We start from the raw sequence: 19,676 nt of genomic DNA on the forward strand, positions 1-19,676 counted from the left end.
TTTGGCTCTGGCACACCCAGCATTCTCTGTACTCTTTCACAGTTAAAAGATCTTAAATCCAGTCAGGAGAATTCTTCTCAAGGTGGGAGACGAACAAAAAAAACCCCAAAGAACCCCCCAAAACCTTCCCTTGAAGGCATGCACCCTTCACCCCTCAAGTTAAACACACTGGGAGACAGGCACTGGGTTATATTTGCCTCTCCCCAGCTGCTAGAGGAGCCCTGAGCTGCTGCCAGAGCATCCCCACAGCACTGTCACCATGTCCCTGCTCTTCCCAGACTTGCTCCTCATGTGTCCATTAGAAACCAGCTGCCCTCTGGCAGGACAGGACACACTCAGTCCCAAGAGTGAAATAAAATTCAAGGGGAAGCAATTAACCACAAGAAAGAGAGAGCCCTTCATATTTCAAGCCAGGCTGGACAAGGCTTGGAGCAACCTGGGATAGTGGAAGGTGCCCCTGCCCATGGCAGGAGATGGAATGAGATGGGTCCAAATCATTCTGGGATTGTGTTTCAACATCACTGCAAGGGCCCAGGAGAAGCCTCTGGGAGCAGGAACATGCAGCCCAGGACAGGAGGATCAGAGCTGGGGTGTGACCCTGCATTAAGGCACACAGGCGTGAAGACCTCCCCCTGATATTTGTTGCCCAAACATGTTGTTTCCTGCCCCCAGCTTTTGGGCCCTCCAACTCTTTTCTTCCAGACCTTGCTTTCCATATCCTGGTAAATGGGATGTGCCCCATGGGAAAAACAGGGAGCAGAAAGGGGAGAGGGAGGAGAACAGGAGCTTCCCAAGGGCAAAGACAAAACCAAAGCAGAAAGCCTGACTGGCACAGAGGAGATGAACTCACTGAGAGTGCCCAGGCTTTGTTAGCAGCACACAGGTGTGTCCCTGCCATGGCTGGAGCATCCTCCTGCATCCCAGCAGCAGCAATGGAAAGGCTCCAGCACTGTGGACAGCAGGGGTGGCAGGGACTGTACTTGGAGGAATGAGCAAGCTGGACCTGGCCATGGCAAGGATTTTCCATGGAATCCCAGAATGGTTTTTGGGTTGGAAGAGACCTTAAAGCTCCTCTCCTTCCAAACACCTGCTGTGGCCAGGTTCACCTTCTACTGTCCCAGGCTGCTCCCGGCCCTGTCCAGCCTGGCCTTGGGCACTGCCAGGGATGCAGGGGCAGCCCCAGCTGCTCTGGGCACCCTGTGCCAGGGCCTGCCCACCCTGCCAGGGAACAATTCCTGATTGCCAAGATCCCATCCAGCCCTGCCCTCTGGCACTGGGAGCCATTGCCTGGCTCCTGTCCCTGCAGGCCTTGTCCCCAGTCCCTCTGCAGCTCTCCTGGAGCCCCTTCAGGCCCTGCCAGGGGCTCTGAGCTCTCCCTGGATCCTCCTCTTCTCCAGGTGAACACTCCCAGCTCTCCTTTGATTTCAGTTGATAATGGCTAAACAATAACATTTACTTGGAAACAAATGGTCACACCAACAGCCTGGCAAGTGAATTTTCCTGCTTTGCCTTTTTGTGTTGTGGTGGCTTTGTGTTTGGTGTGTTTGGTGACAGTTTGCATGGGCACACCACAAAAACACGCAGCCCGGATCCCAAACTTGAAGGGGAAGTGCCAGTTCTAAATATCGAGTCCCATATTGCACACCTCATGTCTGCCTTTCATCATCCATCAAAATAGCAAGAGAGCCCAGCACTCCCACTTCAGCATAAGCAAAACATGTGGGAACTCGAGGCAGTTAGTAGGAAAACGTGATACAGCCTTGCTAATAAAAGCTCCTGCTTTCCTCACTATGGAAAACAGTTGCAAATGGGTTTCTGCAGCCTGGGACTCGACTGCTGACAGCATGGTGACAGAAACGCTGTGCTTGGCTCTTCCCAGCCCTGCCTGCCGTGGTGTCCCTGCAAACCACCCAGCTCCAGGGGCAGAGGGGAGCCCAGCACCATCCTGCTGTACCAGACCCTGCCCATCCTGCTCAGTGCTTCCCAACGCAGGGCTGCCTGTACACTCAAAATAATTAAACCTTCAAACAGCTCCCCCATAGCACCAATTAAAGAGACAACCCCAGCTTTCATAGAATTTATGACTCTCGGTGCTGTTGCCACAGGTATCTGAGTTTGTGCACTGTTTAAAGAGAGTTTCAAAGGGGATCCGGGCTCGCCTCCCTCCAGGGAGAATCCATTTGCTTTGTTCACCAGACTATAACTTAAAATTTGTTACATGCACCAGCTTGTAAGCCTTTGAAAAACTCCCTGCTCCACCAGCTTCAAATGGACTTGATGAACTTCCCCTGATCAAAGCAATTCCCTCACAGGGAGCCTCAGCTCACGAGCAAGGAAGCACCCAACGAATTTTGGGGGTGGGAATCACAGCATGGGCCAGGAGGGGACTCTGCCTCCCAAACCCACCCCAGAGCCCAAGCAAAGAGCCCAACCCACTTTGGCACAAAGCATGAAGAAAAAGGCATTAATGCTGAATTCGCTTATTTTAAAAGGGAGGGAAAGAAAAACAAAAATTAACAGAGGTTTTTCTTGTTGAGAGCAGAATAATTTGTCAGCAGGAGACCCCATGGCTCCCGTCCCATGAGGACGCAGTCCTGGCACTCCACAACATTTGGGATGGGAAGGGAGATGGTTGCACACCCCCCACACTATCCACAGGTGGAAGTGCTGCTCGTCTGCTGCTCCAGGAGATGCTTTCCCTCACACACAAGCACATGCCTTGGGTTTATTTCCCTGCTCTGCAGAGCCCAAACCCCTTTGCTGGAGCAAAGGCGCAGCCGGCACGCACCAACCCTGCCGAAAACTCAGCAGCCACGAGGCCACAGCACAACTCTGCTGCCTCCAGCCACTCCCACTGCCTCGATGTCAATTAAAATGGTCATTTCCATGTGAAATTCAGCCCCAGTGGTTTCCTGCTTGAGGCAGGGCTCGATGAAGCACTGGGAGGGAGCTTGCTGCAGCTCAGATTAGTCATTTATGAACTATGATACGACGGGGGACACGCTTTGAGATGTTTTGCTACTGCAAGTAACAAACACACTTTGGGGAAGGGAAGGTGAACCCCTTAGAGGCCTGGGCTGAGCACCCTGGCTAACATAAAAGCCCAGCAGAAAACAGCCCATGCTGGCAAACACTGGCTGCAGCTCCCAGCCCCAGGAAGACCAACTTCCCGCGGTGACCTATATGTGCTATAAATGCTGCAGCCACAGGCTGGGTGACGTCAGCTCCATCCTTGTGGCAATTGTTGGGTCTCTCCTTGCCAAGAAAAGGCAAAGCGGAGGTGCTGAATTGTCCATGCGGCGGGGGAGCAAAACCAGTTCCTCCCCGGAGCATTTGAGGACAGAAATGAGGGAAACAGTGGCAGGGCTTAAAATAAAAGCAGGAGGTAAATAGGAAAGCAAAGGGATGTCAAAGCTGGAGGGTATGCATAAAAACTTTGAATTTTTCTGGTCCCAGGGAGAAAAAGGGGTTCCCTTGGTAAAGGAGCCACCAGCAGCTTGGCCAGGGCAGTTATTAGAAACATGGAATTGTTAAGGTTGGAAAAGATCTTTAGGATGTTCAAGTGCAATTGTCAGCCCAGCACCATGTTCACCACTAAAGCATGTCCTCAAGTGCCACATCAACACCTGTTCTCAGCACTTCCAGGGAGGGTGATTCCATTCCTGCTCTGGGCAGGCAATGGTTAACAACACTTCTGGTAAAGAAATGTTGAATTTGAAAAGGATTTGAATTTGGGACAATTTTATCACTGGGATTGCCTGTTTCAAATGCTTCCGTTCCTTTACTTACCAGCTGGGCTTTGGAAGCAAAAATCTCATTTTGGCCAGGACTGATCAGTCAGTGCTTTGCTCCCTTCCCTCCTTCCCTCCTCACTTCCCTGGGGAGAAAAGAGCCTGGAGATAACAGCTCTTTTGGAGGGGAAAAAGAATAAAAGCTGCACATTGCCCCAGCATTTCCACATTGAGATGGGAAGAGATCATGAATTCCCATGTCCAACCCAATTACACCAACCCAGGGACTGGCTCCCATCCTGGGGGAAGGATAAAACACCATTATTTCTTGGCACACAAGACAACATCAGTTTGTTATCTTAAGGTTACCACAACAAGCCCAAATAAAGAGATCCTGGTGCTGTGGTGCACAGCACCAAGCTAAGACTCAGACAAATCAGTGTTTGCTTCTTCTTTGCAGGCAGAGGGGAAATGCTGCACTGCCTTCACTGCTGGTCCAGGCCCCTGGCTGAGAAGTGCTTGGAACACATGTGGCACATTAAAGAAGAAGCCCAGGCCTTCCTGCATGGCAAGATCTAGGGTGGTCACCTCCAGGTCCAGGTTATGGTGTGGCTGTGAGGTGCTCTGCTCCCCCAGACCTTTGTTCTCCACCCTGTGACCACATCAAGGTTAATGATGACTTCAAATCAAATTTTGAGCTGGATGACTGCCTGTGTCTTGGGGATGAACTACTCTGGGGGATGACCAAGGGCAGGTTGGAAGGGGCTTGGAGCAGCCTGGTTTAGTGGAAGATGTCCCTGCCCATGGCAGGAGATGGAAAAAGATGAGCTTTAAGGTCCCTTTCCAACCCAAAGCCTTCCATGATTCTGCAATTCTAACTAGTACCTGATTGCATCTGTGAATAAAGCTAAACCAACAAAGCAACAATTTCTGAGAACAACCTCTTGCCATTTTCTAGGGCCTTGTTTAGGCACCTTGGATCCTTCTAACAGGCAGGGCACAGCCTTCTGCATGGCACAGCTCGCTGATGTCATACTGCAGTTATTCACCCACCAGCAAAAAGCCAAAGATGCAGGAGCAGGAAGAAGTCCCAAAGCTGACACTTAAATGAAATTTGTCCCCTGAACTCCAGGTGATACCAAGGATGGCTGACCAAGGGATAAATCTGCTGCTGGAGCAAAGCTCTTTCCCTACACCCAGCCCTGAGCTGCATTCCCAAGGCAGGATGCCCACAGCAGGATGAGGGAGCCTCTGCTGTGTCCGAGGCTGGGACAGCAGGGGTTGTGCAATGTCCCTCAGTGCAGTTGTATAACACCAGTGCTCTGTTTTTATGAACTGCTCCCAGTCAGGCCCAGAGAGCAGCAGCCCAGAGGAAGGGTGGTGTCAACATTACCTTTCACTCACCCGAAAGAAAAGAAGGGGTGGGGGGAGAATCAAAGATTTGGTGTCGTTTGGGCTGGAGGGGGTCTGGCTGTGCTGCAGGGCCCTGCTCCAGGCTCTGCTCCTGGCCAGCACCACGGAGCTGGCAGCCAAGGCAGGCTCTGAGCAGGAAAAGGGTTAATGGGAGCTCCTGCTCTGCTCTACTCCCCCCAGTGTGCAGCACGTCTTTTGTGGATTATTTTAACAGCAGAAGGCACACAAGGAACACTCGCTGAAGAGATCAGCTTCCATCTGGGCTAACCCGAGAGTTTTCTCCCCTCCAATTTCCTCCAGCACCCACTCAACAGCTTCCCTCCCTGCCAAAGTGTTTGCTCAAAACCATCTTGACACGCAGCTAAACAGCTCAGTTGGAGAGCATCACATTTGCCTGCTCCAGGAGGGCAGGAGCAGGAGGGCAAGGCAGGGCAGAGCTCCCACCCTGCTGCTGCAGGTTCCCAGTGCCCCACTGGGGCATCAAAGCTGCTCTCCAGAAATCCCAGCCCAGTCTCTGGGATGCTCCCAGTGTCACAGCACAGCCAGGAGTTTCCCTGCACAGGGAAGGTCAAGTTTAACCATCCACAAAGTATTCAGCAAGGAGGGCAGATTAGCTGAACTTCCCTCGTGCCAGGGGCTGTGTGAGCCCTGCACAGAGCAGCTTCCCTGGGCATTAAAACCCTGGCCCAGCACTGTCCAGCAATCCTTCCCCTGAGCCTCAAACCAACCAGCACATTTTCAGCCTCCAATTGCAGCCACTTCTCCAGCCCACTCCTCCCCACTGCCCTGCTCCCAAAGCCCTTGGATGCTGGTATCCCTGCTCCCCTCTTGGCACCCTGGAAGGCTTTGCAAGATCCCTTTGGGAATGCTGAGATCCCACCCAACAGCAGCGAGCTGCTGCAGGGGCTGCATGGAGCAGATCCCCAGAGTGTGCCAGGAATGAGCCACCACCACCCATCTTCAAAAGGGAACAGCAAAAGTCTTCCAGGGCAGTGCAGACACATCTAAGCAGCTTAGAGAGCAGCCCTGTCTGCTCCCAGGCTCCTGGAGCAGTGGGACAACAACCTCCAGCTCAGGCAGCAACATCTTAATGGGAGACAGCTCAGCAAGAGCAGCTTTGCCCACCCAGAGACACATGGAGCAACAAGGAAACCATCCAGAGAAACAGCAGCAGAGCACCACCCGAAAAATACATCACCAAAACACAGAACACCCTCCTCTATGGTGTCTCTGGAACCAAACACAAATTTATTGCAAGAAACATTATGGTATAAGGGGAAAAACAAGATGACAGTACCTGATCCTCCAAACTGAGTGCTCGCAAGGGTCGTGGGTCTGTTTTTTCCATTAGCCACTGGCAAGGGAAACATCTAGAAAAACAAGGAGATGAGAGAGAAGGGAAGAGAAAAGAGATTTCAGTATGTTGGTTTTACTGTGCTGCTGCAAAGGGGTCACACTGGGGGAGGGGAGGGGGAAGGCAGCCCATTATTGATGCAAAAACCTTTCCTGGCGTCCCTGCTCCATCGCTCAAGAGGGGCAGGAGGGAGGCCCAGCCCTGCTCTCACACACATTCCCTCGTGTACAACCCCTGCTTCTGCAGGGGCAGCTGGAGACCAGCCAGGGAGCATCCCTGCCGTGCTCCAAACCAACATTCCATGCCAAAGCTGCTCACCCTGGCTACAGGTGAGCCCTGGGGAAAGGCCGACTCCATTGATAAAAGGCCAGCAGGATAATGACAGCAAAGCTGTTTTATCCCTCACTATCCCAGCTCCCACAGGAGTCCTGGTCCCATCCCACACCTCCAGCCACATGCAGTGCCTGGGCAGGACAAGGGCTCACAGATGAGCCCCCATCCTCATGGAGCAGCTCCCACCCTGCTGCTTTAGGGGCTTCAGCAGCACCAGGACCTGACACAGACCTGGGGCCTGGGGAGAGGAAGCTGCTCCAAGGGCAAATACAGTTACTCAGGATTTAAAAAATTAATATATTTCACAGAATTAGTCACTCTGGGGACTTGTTTGCTCTATCACTACAGCTTCATTATCACAACTGAGCCTCTCCTGCCAGGAGCTTCCTCAAAAACACACCTCGTCACCTAACCTGTATAAATATTTTTAATAAAAGTTGGGAGAGTTTCAGAGGCTGCTATTTAATAATTTACATGCACCTGCGTGCAGCAGAAAAGAAAACTAATTCTCCTGCACACAAATGGAGCTCCAGCCAATAAAACAACTGGTGGGAAAACGCTTAGTGAATTAACATTTTAATATCCTTTTTCTACTCAAGATACTTTCACCACCAAGTCATTTGAATTTTTATTATTTTTAGCTTTGTAATGTCTGAATAACTCAAAAGTTTAATGCTTTGAAGATTAAACAATGTAATGGCACAAGAGCCTACAGAAAGGCAACGTTTCATGCCCTGACATAGCTGATGTCTGGCTGTGGTCAGAAACATTCCTTTGTACAGAACCGTCTGCCCAGCTTTGTTTTCACAAATGCTGGGAAGGAGAAAAAAAAAAAAAAACCAACAAAAAACAGTTAAATGTGGTAAAGATGCAAAGAGAGCAGTTAAGGAACCAACTGCCATTCATAAAGAGCACAAATTTGGGATCATATATATGCATGTGCAGGGTGTAGATGTTTTATACACAGATTTAAATGAAGGTGTAAACAGTGTTTAGTGTTCATCCCAGCTGCCTGCACACACCTGCCCTCACCTGCCTGCACACAGCCCCCTGGCCCCCTCAGATGTGCCCCGAGGCTGCTGCTCACCCCGAGGTGTTTGGGGTGGCCCAGCAGCCCCACCATCGGATGAGCTTTGTTTCCTCAGGAAGTTGGGCTAGAAAATAAAAACAAACCCCAAAGATTGCAGCTCACCCTCCTCTGCACTGCTGCAGGGCTTCCCTGCATCCCCTCCCCCTTGCAGGGGGGCTCTGCAAACATCTCCAATCGTGCTGAAAATTGAACTTAGGTGGCTGATCCCACCCTGCCTGCGCTCACTCCCTCTTCTCAAGGTAGGGAAGATTGAGATCAAACTCCCTTTTTGCCAAGTGGCAAGGGGCAGGTCTGCATGTGCGAGCAGGGGGGAAGGGATGCATCATGAACTGACTAGCAAAAAGCACACTCACACAAAAAACAAAAACAAAAAAAAAACAAAACAACAAAAAACCCCAAACAAACAAACAAACAAACAAACCCCCCCTCCCAAAACGGCACTGCTGGCTCTTTTCATGAGCATTTCTGCTCAGCACTTGCTGAGGATGAAAAGTGCAAGGTTTGAGCAGCAAACATGAAGGAAGAAAAGGAACAGCCTTGTTCCATAATGCACCCAGCACCTTCTGCTTGTGCAGAACAGGAGTGTCCCCCCAGGACAGCAATGCCCAGCACCCCCAAAACACCCCCACACAGCCCAGAGAACCTCTCCCCTCCTCCAACTGCTTGGAGAGAGATTTTGAGGCTGATGCAACACCTTCCTGCTCTCCCTCCCCAGGGGATTTAGGAGTCATGGACCCCTTCCTGCAGCAGGGCAAGTAGAGATGCTAAAGGAAAGAATCCTGGAATATCCTGAGCTGGAAGAGACCCTCAGGGATGATCAGCCCAGCTCCTGTCCTGCACAGCCACCCCAACACCTCTGGGAGCTCCTGGAGCTCTGGCAGCCTTGGCACCATTCCCTGGGGAGCCTGGGCAGTGCCCAGCAGCCTCGGGGGGAAGAACCTTGCCCTGAGCTCCATGCCAAGGCCTGGCACAACCTCATGATGTCAAAGAGGGATGATGGGGAGCAGAGAACCCCAGATTACCCCTCCACACCTATCACTTGCCAACCACAGGAGGCGTTTTGGGCTTTTTACTTGCTCCCAGCCTCTTTTTCCACTGTGGTGTGGGCTGAAGCTGCCCCGAGGAGCCCGGCACAAGTCATACGTGAAGTGCCTTCGCTGGCGTGTGTTGCTCAGAGGCAAAGTTCATCCACCCACTGCAAATTTCCTTTCTGCTTTTAAATGCTGCTTTAAAAATAAACTGGGGGGAGGGAGGAGATGAACCAAAGCTGGCACCTACCAGGGGACCCAGGCATTGAGGGACCCAGGCACGAGCTCTCAAGAGTTGTAATTGGGTCATTAGTTGGCTTTTGTTAGATTTGAATAATGTAGATTTGAACGGTTATGTAAAATCCCCTATCTTAAGTTGATGTATTTGGTTTTTCAAGTCCTATCTCCAACCTCCCTGAGAGGTGACAACTTCTTCGTTCCCTCCTAGCTCAATTTCCACCCCTTCCAAAGAATTTATTCTCCCTTCATTTCCCCCTGGGTAAAAGAGGCAAATCCAGAGCATGAGAAGATCTAAATGCCTGCACCCTCCCCTGAGAAGGTTACAGGCAAGAGACCCCACACTTCATACAGCAACCCCCAAGAAAGAAAGGGAATTTGCCAAAAACGAGGAACATCAAGCAGCATGTCATTCATTGTGCACATCTAGAAGTGCACTTCTTTTCAAATTAAATCAGTGCTCATTCTCTCTCCTCTCCCACCTGATGAACTCCAGGCTGAACCAACCTCAGGCCTGAACTCCAAACCCGAAATCTATTTTGCAGCATGGAAAGCATCCAGCTGTTAATTTGGGGAGAAGAGGGAATTTGACTCAAAATACATACAGCAGGACATGTTATACATGTTCACTTAAGACAGACCTTCCTGTCTACAGTCCCAAATGCCCCCTGTGTGTGTGTAGTCAAACTTTAAACTCCACAGCTGCTTCACTCTGAACAGAACTCCGAGTTTTACCATGGAAATGCAGGTGCTGGGCCTTGGCCGGAGCAGGGCACGGCCTCAGCATCCTCCAGCAGAGCAGCAGGAGCTGCTCCAGCCCTGCTTGCTGCCAGCACTTTGGCTGCCACCCCCGGATGCGGGGCAGGAGCCGCGGGAGCCGCGGCGCAGCGGGAGCAGCGATGAGCGGCAGGTCCTGCGTGACTGCTCAAGCCCCTGCCCACCCTGCAGCGAGCCAGAAACCCCCTCTGCCAGGCAGCTCCCCGCAGCAGATGGTTAATACTCTGCTAATAATCATGGCTGTTAACAGCACCTCGCTCCTGCCAGAGCCCCCGGCTGGCACTGGCACGCGGCCGCTCCCAGCTCGGCTGGCGCTCGGTGGCACCAACACCCCCAGGGCTGCTCTGCTCCCCTGTCCCCTGCCTGGGCTGTCCCTGTCCTCCAGAGCAGCCCAGCCCAGCCAGGACACCTGTGTGGCACCTCCCCACTGCACAGCAGCCCTGGCACAGCTGAGACACTGCCTGGGATAACCAGTAACTACAAAAAGTCCTAGAATCCTGGAATATCCTGAGCTGGAAGGGGCCCACAAAGATCACCCAGTCCAGCCCCTGTCCCTGCACAGCCACCCAACAATTCCACCCTGGGAGCGCTGTCCAAACGCTCCTGGAGCTCTGGCAGCCTTGGGACCATTCCCAGGGGAGCCTGGGCAGTGCCCAGCAGCCTCGGGGGGAAGAACCTTTTCCTCATATCCAAGTCCTTGTGGTTGAGCATCTCCCAACAGCAGAGGCCAAGGGCAGCTCCCCCATACACAGGCTGTGCCCATCAGGCTGAGCTGCAAAGCCTGGCAGCCACCAAAGCCCAGCCTAATCAATAGGCTGAGCTGTAAAGCCTGGCAGCCACCAAAGCCCAGCCTAATCAATAGGCTGAGCTGTAAAGCCTGGCAGCCACCAAAGCCCAGCCTAATCAATAGGCTGAGCTGCCCACTCGGGTCTATAGGCAGGATGTTTTCTCGAAAGCTCCTCTCCAGATCTGGCAGCCCATCTGGGCCTGCTGCCAGGGAGCAGTGGTGAAGGCAAGCTTACAAATTACCTGCACTTTGGGGTAATTAGAAAAGGCAATTTATCTGGGGGTAGAGGCAAGTGTGCTGCCATGCACACCCCAAACCATCACTGGGCCTTTCCTTTGACTCCTGCTCACTTACTGATTCCTTTGATTTTCACCCTTTTTGGCAAATTACAGTGGCACAAAGCTTTTGTTGAGTGCTTTGGAGTTCAATATCTACCCAAGAGATTTATTTATTAAAGAGGGATGAGTCTCTTCTTTCAGGACTGCAAGCCCAGTTTTCAGCATCTCACACAACCCTGTCATTTACTGACCCCAGGAACTCATGGCAGGCCATGCCACCCCCTAAGGGCCTTAAAATTCCCTCCCTGCACAGCAAAACACATTGCAGGGCTGGACCACAGACTGCTGGGGCTGAACACATTTTTCCTAGAAAAAAGGAATCAAAATACTGATCTGAAGCAAATGCTTCCAGCTGCTCTGAGTATCTCTACTTTTCCCTCCTCTCTACTCTCCTGCAGAGGATTACTGAACCAATGCTCCACTCCTGTTTATTCAAAGAAAAATATAAATACGCTTGAAAGAGCGAGCTTTGTGGTCAAAAATCCTGTATCCCAAGGACACAGAGAGAGCAGACCATGGAGCACCTCTTCAACAGACCCATCTACTCTCTAGGAAGCTTTTCCATTTCAGCTCCTCATCCTCGAGGAGAGCTGTTAATATTCCCTTTATGCAAAGAGAGGAGAAGGGTGTGTGGAGATGAGGGTTTGTGAAACAGAGCTGGCTGCAGTCCAGGCTGCGCCGGAGCCCATCGGCCAACGGATCCTGCAGGGAACATCTTCGAGTCATTTGCTGGCAAATGACATCCACAGGCCCTGGTGCTGTGAGCAGCAACCCCCAGCACCCCCACACCAGCCTTGGAGAGCACAGGATAAGTTCTGGTCCTTCCCAGAATTACAGCAGTGCAAGAGCGTTGAATCCAACACCAAATTTAACCTTTTTGGTGTGGATTCACCTCCAAGGACAGAAACATTTGTGGACAGAGGGACCAGGTCAAGACTCCTCCTGGGAATACAGCTCTAGGCATGCAAATGAGGATGGTTGGTTAAATTGGAAAATAAGGTCTTGGGGTTTTTTTAAAGCTCTAAATGGTGAATGGGATTTGATTTTTTTCCAAGGAAGAGAAAAAGCGAAGCAGGAGCTGCTGCAGCCCCCATCAGGGAGCAGATTCTGGGTTACTGACTCCAAGTGCAGTTGATGGAAAGCCCCAGGGCTCCTGCCAACCTGCAGGATCTCTGAGAGGGACAAATAACCACAGAAAACTCTGAACAGATTCCTGGTTTTACAGGGATACCATCACTGCAGTCCCTGTAGCCACTTTAAAACATTCTGCCAGAAAAGCCCATTACCAGCAATTTAACAGAACCAGCCTCCCAGTAGAAGGATGAAACTGGGAGAACTGGGCCTCTCCTGCAGGAGAATTGCTCCTGGGGGACTGAGAGACACCCCCCTGCCCCCTGCAGCACAGAGCCCTGTCAGGACAGGTACAACCCCCCGCTGTAGAAAAAGCTTTATTTCCCAGGGCTGAACCTCAGTGTGCGGATGCAGAAAAGCAGACGAGCCTCAGCACACCCCCAGGTGCCACAGCCACCAGGACAGCAGGTGACCCTAGCTCTGCCACCACTTTCTGTCCCTTCTCCTCCACGGGGCAGGAACATCAGCCCAGCAGGGCTGTGGGCTGGGTGACCCAGGCTGGGGTGACTCTCAGGGCCATTCCCCCTCCTGGAGCTGTTGTTTCTATCTCTGCAGCACGTTTGCTTATCTCCACAGCAAGACACAGGCTTGGAGTGCCATGAGGGTGCAGCACACAACAGAGGAACCCAACAGACAATTATGTGCCTTTGAACAGCAGCTCTGCCCTCCACGAGTCACCTGCCAAGGAGAGGCAGCAGCGCTGCCAGTGCCACAGCGGGATGTGCCAGGGACTAACCCCGCTCTGCTGTGACTAAAGGGACTTCTCCTCCCTCCGAGCTGTGCACACCCTTCAGGGGGAACTCTTAGGTCCTGTTTCTTTGAAAATAAACAGCTCCTAAATGCAGCTCAAGGTTTCCAGGATACAGAAGAGCAGAGCATGGGGAGCACAAGTGTCCAACTCCTGCAAAAATAATGCGCTGGAGAGCTTGGACACATTTCAAACTGTGACAAAATAACCTGTGGGAGCAAAAGTTTAATAGTCTGGATCTAGGGAGAGGAAAAAAGCTTGATTAATCAGCTACTGAAGTTACATCCCTGCATGGCTGCAGAAACAGTCACCCAGTGAGCATTTAAACAGAGAACACACAACTCTGTTAATTCCCCCAAAATTTCCCATCCAGAGAAGAAACCTCTCTGCCTTCCCTGCGAGGGAACAACACACGTTTGAGGGGAAGAGGGGGAGAGGAGGGGCAGAGGCTTTGCTTTAACTTGAAAATAAACAAGTTGCAGCACATGTGCACGCACACAAACACGGCACATCTGAAACCCATCATGTCCAATTTACAGGCTCACATTTCCTCCCCTGTGCAGCTCCCAGCCCCGGGGCTGCGCAGCCCCCGGCCGCGCTCACTCACCATACTGAAGTCCAGCAGGTCACTGAGCTCTTTGTCTGTCCCAACTGCAGCCATTCTCTGCTGCTGCTGATTCATATTCCCACAGACTCAACAGTGGCAGTCCTGCAGAAAGCGAGGGGGAGGGGAGAGAGATATTTTAATGACTACAGCAAACTACCCACCCCATTGATGAATATTTTAAAAAGACAGAGTGGAGGGGCAAGAAAAGAAAAACCCTGAGCGTGTCTGCAGCGTCCAACTCTGGGGCCAGAGCACAGTCGGAGTCCTCACACAGCACCCAGCGGCAGGAACAAGCCTTCTATTGACCAGACACACTTGTATGTTAGTTTTTTGCTGCCAATTCCACTAGTTCAGGCCAATTCTGTTCCTGGCGTGTGGCGAATGAAGGGGGGAAAAGAAGGAAAAAAAAAAAAGGGGGGGGGGGAAAAAAGAGTGAACTCATTTATCAAAGGGTTCAGGCAAGTTATCACTCAGGCGCTTGTCTGGCTCAGCTCGCCCCCTCGCCTTCCCCCACACTTGCTCCCCGCAGGAGGCTCTCTTGTCCTTGCCGAGTTTTGTTTAAAAAAAAAAAAAAAAAAAAAAAGAAAAGAAAAAAAAAAAAGTCTGATGTTACAGCTCTTTCCTTCGGGTCGCCGAGCACCTGCAGCTGCTTTTTCAGGGGCTGTGTTTGGGGATGCCCAGCCAGGCCGTGCTCAGTGAGAACTGAACCTCTCCACTCCCAAAAGGGGCTGGAAACAAAAAAATTTTGTTTTCGGAGTGTTTTTGCAAAAATAAAGCCCTCCAGGCAACCTTGCAAGATAGGTAAATATTATTCTTCCTAATTTTACAGATTATTTTTTTTCAAAAGGGAGATTGATCTTTTTGGCCAGCTTGCTATGATAGAAAAATATTTCTTTGGGAGGGAGGAAGAGAGGCCTGGGATGAGATAAAAGATTCCTTTTTTTTTTTGGCCTTTTTTTTAGGAACTCATTCATGGTTACAAAGGGCAGCTGGCCAATAAATTTAACTCATTAATCATAAGGTTAAAAAAAAAAAAAGAAAAAAGAAGAAAAAAAGAAAAAAAAAAGAAAACTCCACACGATCCAAAGTGTTTGTAGGATCAGCCACTACATTTCAATGAAGTTTCATAAAAAAAGGCTGAAATCAGCCCAGCGTGTAAAAAGCCTTCACCACTATAAAAAACAGCCCGGGAATTTTCTTTTTTTTTTTTTTTCTTATTTTCATTTTCTTTGAAAAGCCTTTTTCAAAGTGTCATCAGTGCATCTGGTCAGTGTTTTTAAAGCCACTTTCCCAACCTTCTGTCCCGGTGCCTCAAGCGGGGCTGGGGGACACGAGACCCAGGAGAAGCCGTGGAAGGAGGAGGGCACATCTCTTCCCAGCCCCCCAAACCCTGCACCCCCGAAGCACTCTGGGACAACGTGAACAAAACCCTTGGCCGCCCCAAAGCCAGGCTGGGAGGGTTATTTTTATTTATTCCACGCACACTTTCTGACCCCAAAGCAGCCCGCGGGGCCGGGGCGCCGGGCCAGGACCCCCTCCCCGAAGTGTCCGCGCCCCCGGAGTCCCTCCCCAGCCCGGACAAAGGCTCGGCTGCCCCGGGACGGCCGCGGGCCGGGGCTGAAGTTGTTGGCTGCCCCCCATGCCGTAGGGAGGGGGGTCCCGGCCGGCAGGCCCGCCCAGACCGGGGAGCGCAGGAGGGCGAAGCGGCCCCCACGAGCCTCCCCTCCCTGCCGGGGCTGGAAAGCCGAAGCTGCCGCCCCCGCGCTGGGTCCCGCGGCTCCCGCAGCCCCCGAGCCGGGAAGGGGCTCTGGGACCCCCCGCGGGGCCGCGGCGGGCTGTGCTCGGCTGAAGTTCGCGGCAGGACCGAGCACCGGGCCCCCCTCCCCGGCAGGGACCGCGCACCCCCTCCCCGTGGCCCGCACGCCCCCGAGCCCGCCCCGCCGCTGCCGCCCCCCTTCCCCCGGCCCCGGCAAACTTTGCCGAGGGGACAATAGCGCCGAGCCCGTCCCGTCCCGCTCCGCGCCCGCACCGCGAGCGCTCCGAGCCCCTCCGCACCGGCACCCACAGCTCCGGCACCCCCGCGCTCGCTGCGCCGGGACCCCCGCTCCGCGCAGCCCCAGGGCGGCGCGGCCGGCTTGGCTTGGTTATTATTTTATTATTCCTACATTTTATTTTATTTTGTTTTTTACCTGTTCCAGGCCCGGCGCGCCCGGGGCAGGGGAAGCGCATGAAGGGTGTCGGGGGTCGCGGCGGGGGCGGGGGCGGCCGCGGCGCCCAGGCCCGGGGGCGGCGGCGGCGCCTATTGTTCTCCGCCGCCGGCGGATACAATGTAGCGAAGCGGCGCGATCGCCCCGCACCGGGCGGCGCGTGCGCCCCGGCCCGCCCCGCGGCCCCGCCCCGCGCCGGGCCGGGCCCTAACGCTGCTGCTGCTGCTGCTGCTGCTGCCGCCGGGGCCGCCGCTGCCGCTCCGCCTCCCGCCGCTGTTCCGCCCGCCCGCCCCGCGGTCCCTGCATAGTTCCCCGCGCGGCGGCGGCAGCACCAGCGACGGCGGCTCCCCCCCGCGCCCGCCTCTGCCGCCTCCCCCCCGCACGCCCTCGCGACTCGCGGCCGCTCGCCCCGCCCCCGCCGTATCGCTCCGCCGCCCGCACAAACAGCGGGGAACCGGAGGGGTGATGCCGCCACGCGCGGGCTTCGCGGAACCAGCACGCGCGTGACCGCGCCCGGGAGGGCAGAACGGGGCGGTGGCGACGGCGGCGGCGCGGCAGGGGCACCGCCGTAGCGGGGACTATATTTCCTAGCGGAGGGGGACGGGCGGCTGGGCGAGCAGCGACGGTGACGACAACGGAGCTCCGCGAGATGGACTGATAAGGCAGCACGGCCCTAACCAATGGAAATGTCCTGTTGCTGTGATTGGCAGGTGTTGCGGCCAACTAGGGCGTGGGCTGTCGCGGTCCCCGCCCACCGAGCGGGGGGCGGGGCGGCGGGCCGGGGGAGGCCGCTGGGTGCCGTCGCCGTCCACAGCCCGGCTCCCCCCGCACCGCCGGCGGGGCCCCCGGCGGGGTAGGGCGCGCAGGGCCGGGGTCCCGGGGGTCCCGCTGCGGGAGCCCCCGCCCGGCAGCTGCTGCCTGGCAGCCTCCGCCCCCCGGAACCCCCGCCGGGAGGCCGCAGGGGTCCGGCGGGACCTGCGTGGCGGCCGTGGCCCGGCCGCGCCGCCCCCTCGGGGGCCCCGGGGGCACCTTCCGCGCCGCTGGGGATGGCGGTTCCCCCGACACAGCGCAGCCCCGGGGGTGGTAGGGCCGGGGCAGCCCCGGTGTGGGGGCACCGGGGAGCGCTGAGGCCTGGACCGGCCTGCGCGGCTGCGACCCGGCCCGGCCGGGCCCTGCAGTGCAGCGGGACTGGGATGCAGAGTCCGTGTGTGACATCCTGGAGTCACCTCGGAGCGGGCCGGGTGCGGAGAGGCCTCAAATTTGTCTCGTTCCACCCCCTGCCATGGACAGCGACACCTCCCACTGCCCCAGGCTGCTCCAGGCCCTGTCCAGCCTGGCCTTGGGCACTGCCAGGGATGCAGGGGCAGCCCCAGCTGCTCTGGGCACCCTGTGCCAGGGCCTGCCCACCCTGCCAGGGAACAATTCCTGATTGCCAAGATCCCATCCAGCCCTGCCCTCTGGCACTGGGAGCCATTGCCTGGCTCCTGTCCCTGCAGGCCTTGTCCCCAGGCCCTCTGCAGCTCTCCTGGAGCCCCTTCAGGCCCTGCCAGGGGCTCTGGGGTGTCCCTGGAGCCTTCTCTTGTCCAGGTGAGCAGCCCCAGCTGTGCCAGGCTGGCTCCAGAGCAGAGGGGCTCCAGCCCTTGCAGCATCTCCGTGCCTCCTCTGGCCTGGCTCCAGCAGCTCCACGTCCTCCTGCTGCTGGTGCCCAGGGCTGGGGCAGCTCTGCAGGTGGGGTCTCACCTGAGCACAGGGGCACAGGGGCAGAATCCCCCCCTCCCCTGCTGCCCACGCTGGGGGCTCAGCCCAGCCCAGGGGGGGTTTCTGGCTCAGTGCCCATGGCGGGGCAGCCTGAACCTCTCACCCACCAACACCCCAAGTACTTCTCCCCAGGGCTTTTCCTGATCATTCTTTATCCAGCCTGTGCTTTTCCATGGGACTGCTCTGACCCATGTGCAGAACATTTCATTGAACTTGTTGGACTTCATGATTTGTCATAATCCCTCCTCTCCAGCTCATCTAGGCCCCTGTGGTTTCCCATCCCTTCTCTCCAACGTGTGACCCCATAAAGCAGCTCTGTGTCACCAAGTGCCCTGGGTCCCACTGTTCATGTCACCCATAGAACTCCTTACATCCCCACCCATCTCCCTGCCCACTTTGCTGTTGTAGCCGGTGCTGGCACTTGGAAGCACCTGGCAGGTGCTTGGGATCAAAGGTGCCAGTGGGACCGTGGAATGTGTGTCTGCCTGGCCCTCTGGGGTGAGGGAGTTTGTATCATTCCCCAGGGTCCTGTGAGCTGTTTCCCCCACCTCTTCTCCAGTGGGTTTTTGAGGAGCTGGGATTCAGCATGGGGGTGGATGGATGGTGCTTTGCCCAGTTACTTGTGGTTCAGGAGGTGCAGGAGCAGAGGCACAAGCATGTGGTTGCAGCAGGTGTGGGCAGGGGTTCACCTGCACCCACCCTGGATCCCAACACAGGGATCTTGGAGGAGCTGGGCTGTTCTCCCTGGCTAAAGCTGCTTCTCCTGCCCTGCCCAGGCAGCTCCAGGCTCATCTGTCAGCAGCGCTGGTTTGGGTTTCCCTGTGCTTGACCCCTCTGCAGCCAGATCTGGGGCCAGCTGTCACCTGCAGCTTTGGGCCATTTGGCTTTTATTTTCTTTTTTTTAAAGTGGAAAGAATTGCCCGCATTTAAATGGGGTCACTGACCAAAGTCATCTCCTGTCGTCAGGGATGGATCATTGCAGGGGTGAGGATGGCCCCTGCTCCAATTCAGCAAGGATGGGGGTGTGAGGTGGCAGTGAGGTGCTGGTCCAAGGCACATGGAATCATAAAATCGTGGAACAGTTGGGTGGAGAGGACCTTAGACTTCATCTTGTTCCATCCTCATGCCCTGGGGAGGGACACCTCCCACTGTCCCAGGCTGCTCCCAGCCCTGTCCAGCCTGGCCTTGGGCACTGCCAGGGATGCAGGGGCAGCCCCAGCTGCTCTGGGCACCCTGTGCCAGGGCCTGCCCACCCTGCCAGGGAACAATTCCTGATTGCCAAGATCCCATCCAGCCCTGCCCTCTGGCACTGGGAGCCATTGCCTGGCTCCTGTCCCTCTGCAGCTCTGGGTGAAGGAAGGCAAGCATTGCCCCATCACTGCTGCTCTGTACAAAGGAGCCATTCACCACCTTCTGCCACATTTCCTCTGGGCCCAGTGGCCCTTGGGACTGGTGTCACCCCCAGCACCCCCAGCCCTGTCACCCCCCCCACTGTGGAGCCTCCTGCCAACCTCATCCCTCTCCTGCTGCTCCCCTTCCGCCTTCCACTCCCGGGGATGACAAGGAGAAGATGAAACATTTCCCTAACACAATTATATTCTAATTTTGCATCTGTGGCCATAATTTCCCTGTCAACAATTGTAATTAAACCTTTGAGCTTCACTCTGCTGCTGCTGGTGGCTCAGCAAAGCCAAGTGATGGAGGGGTGGGATGGGATGGGATAAGTCTTGCTGGTTTTCCACAGGCATTCATGGCCAGGACAGTGTGGGATGAAAGCTGAGAGGAAATTTTCCTGCTGTGAGCTCTTTTGCTCACTTAGTCTTTGTTGAAAATGGAATTTGTGTTTCACAGAATGGTTGGGCTTGGAGGGGACCTCTGGAGATGATCCAGTTCAACTCCCTGCCCAGGCAGGGTCACCCAGAGCAGGTGACACAGGAACACATCCAGGTGGTTTTGAGTCTCCCTCTCTTGGGCAGTGACTCCACAGCCTCTTTGTGCAGCCTGTTCCAGGGCTCTGCCACCCTCATGGAAAGAAGTTCTTCCTCATGTTGAGGTGGGACTTCTGGTGGTTTAGTTTTTGGCACTGCTCCTTGTCCTGTTGCTGGGCACCAGAACAGAGTCTGGCACCATCCTCTGA

General features: G+C 54.8%; 1 protein-coding gene across 1 annotated transcript in view; it reads right to left on the bottom strand.

Annotated features, from left to right (window-relative positions):
- The window catches only part of TCF3 (transcription factor 3), an 83,529-nt gene extending 69,880 nt beyond the window's left edge, over nucleotides 1–13,649 (bottom strand). Inside the window, exons 1-2 of the mRNA XM_066566124.1 lie at nucleotides 13,575–13,649; nucleotides 6,442–6,514 (exon numbers count right to left, since the gene is read on the bottom strand). Coding sequence (XP_066422221.1) covers nucleotides 6,442–6,514; nucleotides 13,575–13,649 — 148 coding nt within the window. The remainder of the gene's footprint in view (nucleotides 1–6,441; nucleotides 6,515–13,574) is intronic.
- Between the last annotated feature and the right edge of the window lie 6,027 nt (nucleotides 13,650–19,676).

This window comes from Molothrus aeneus, chromosome 27, assembly GCF_037042795.1.
Source record: "Molothrus aeneus isolate 106 chromosome 27, BPBGC_Maene_1.0, whole genome shotgun sequence".
In the NCBI taxonomy this organism is placed as follows: Eukaryota; Metazoa; Chordata; class Aves; order Passeriformes; family Icteridae; genus Molothrus; species Molothrus aeneus.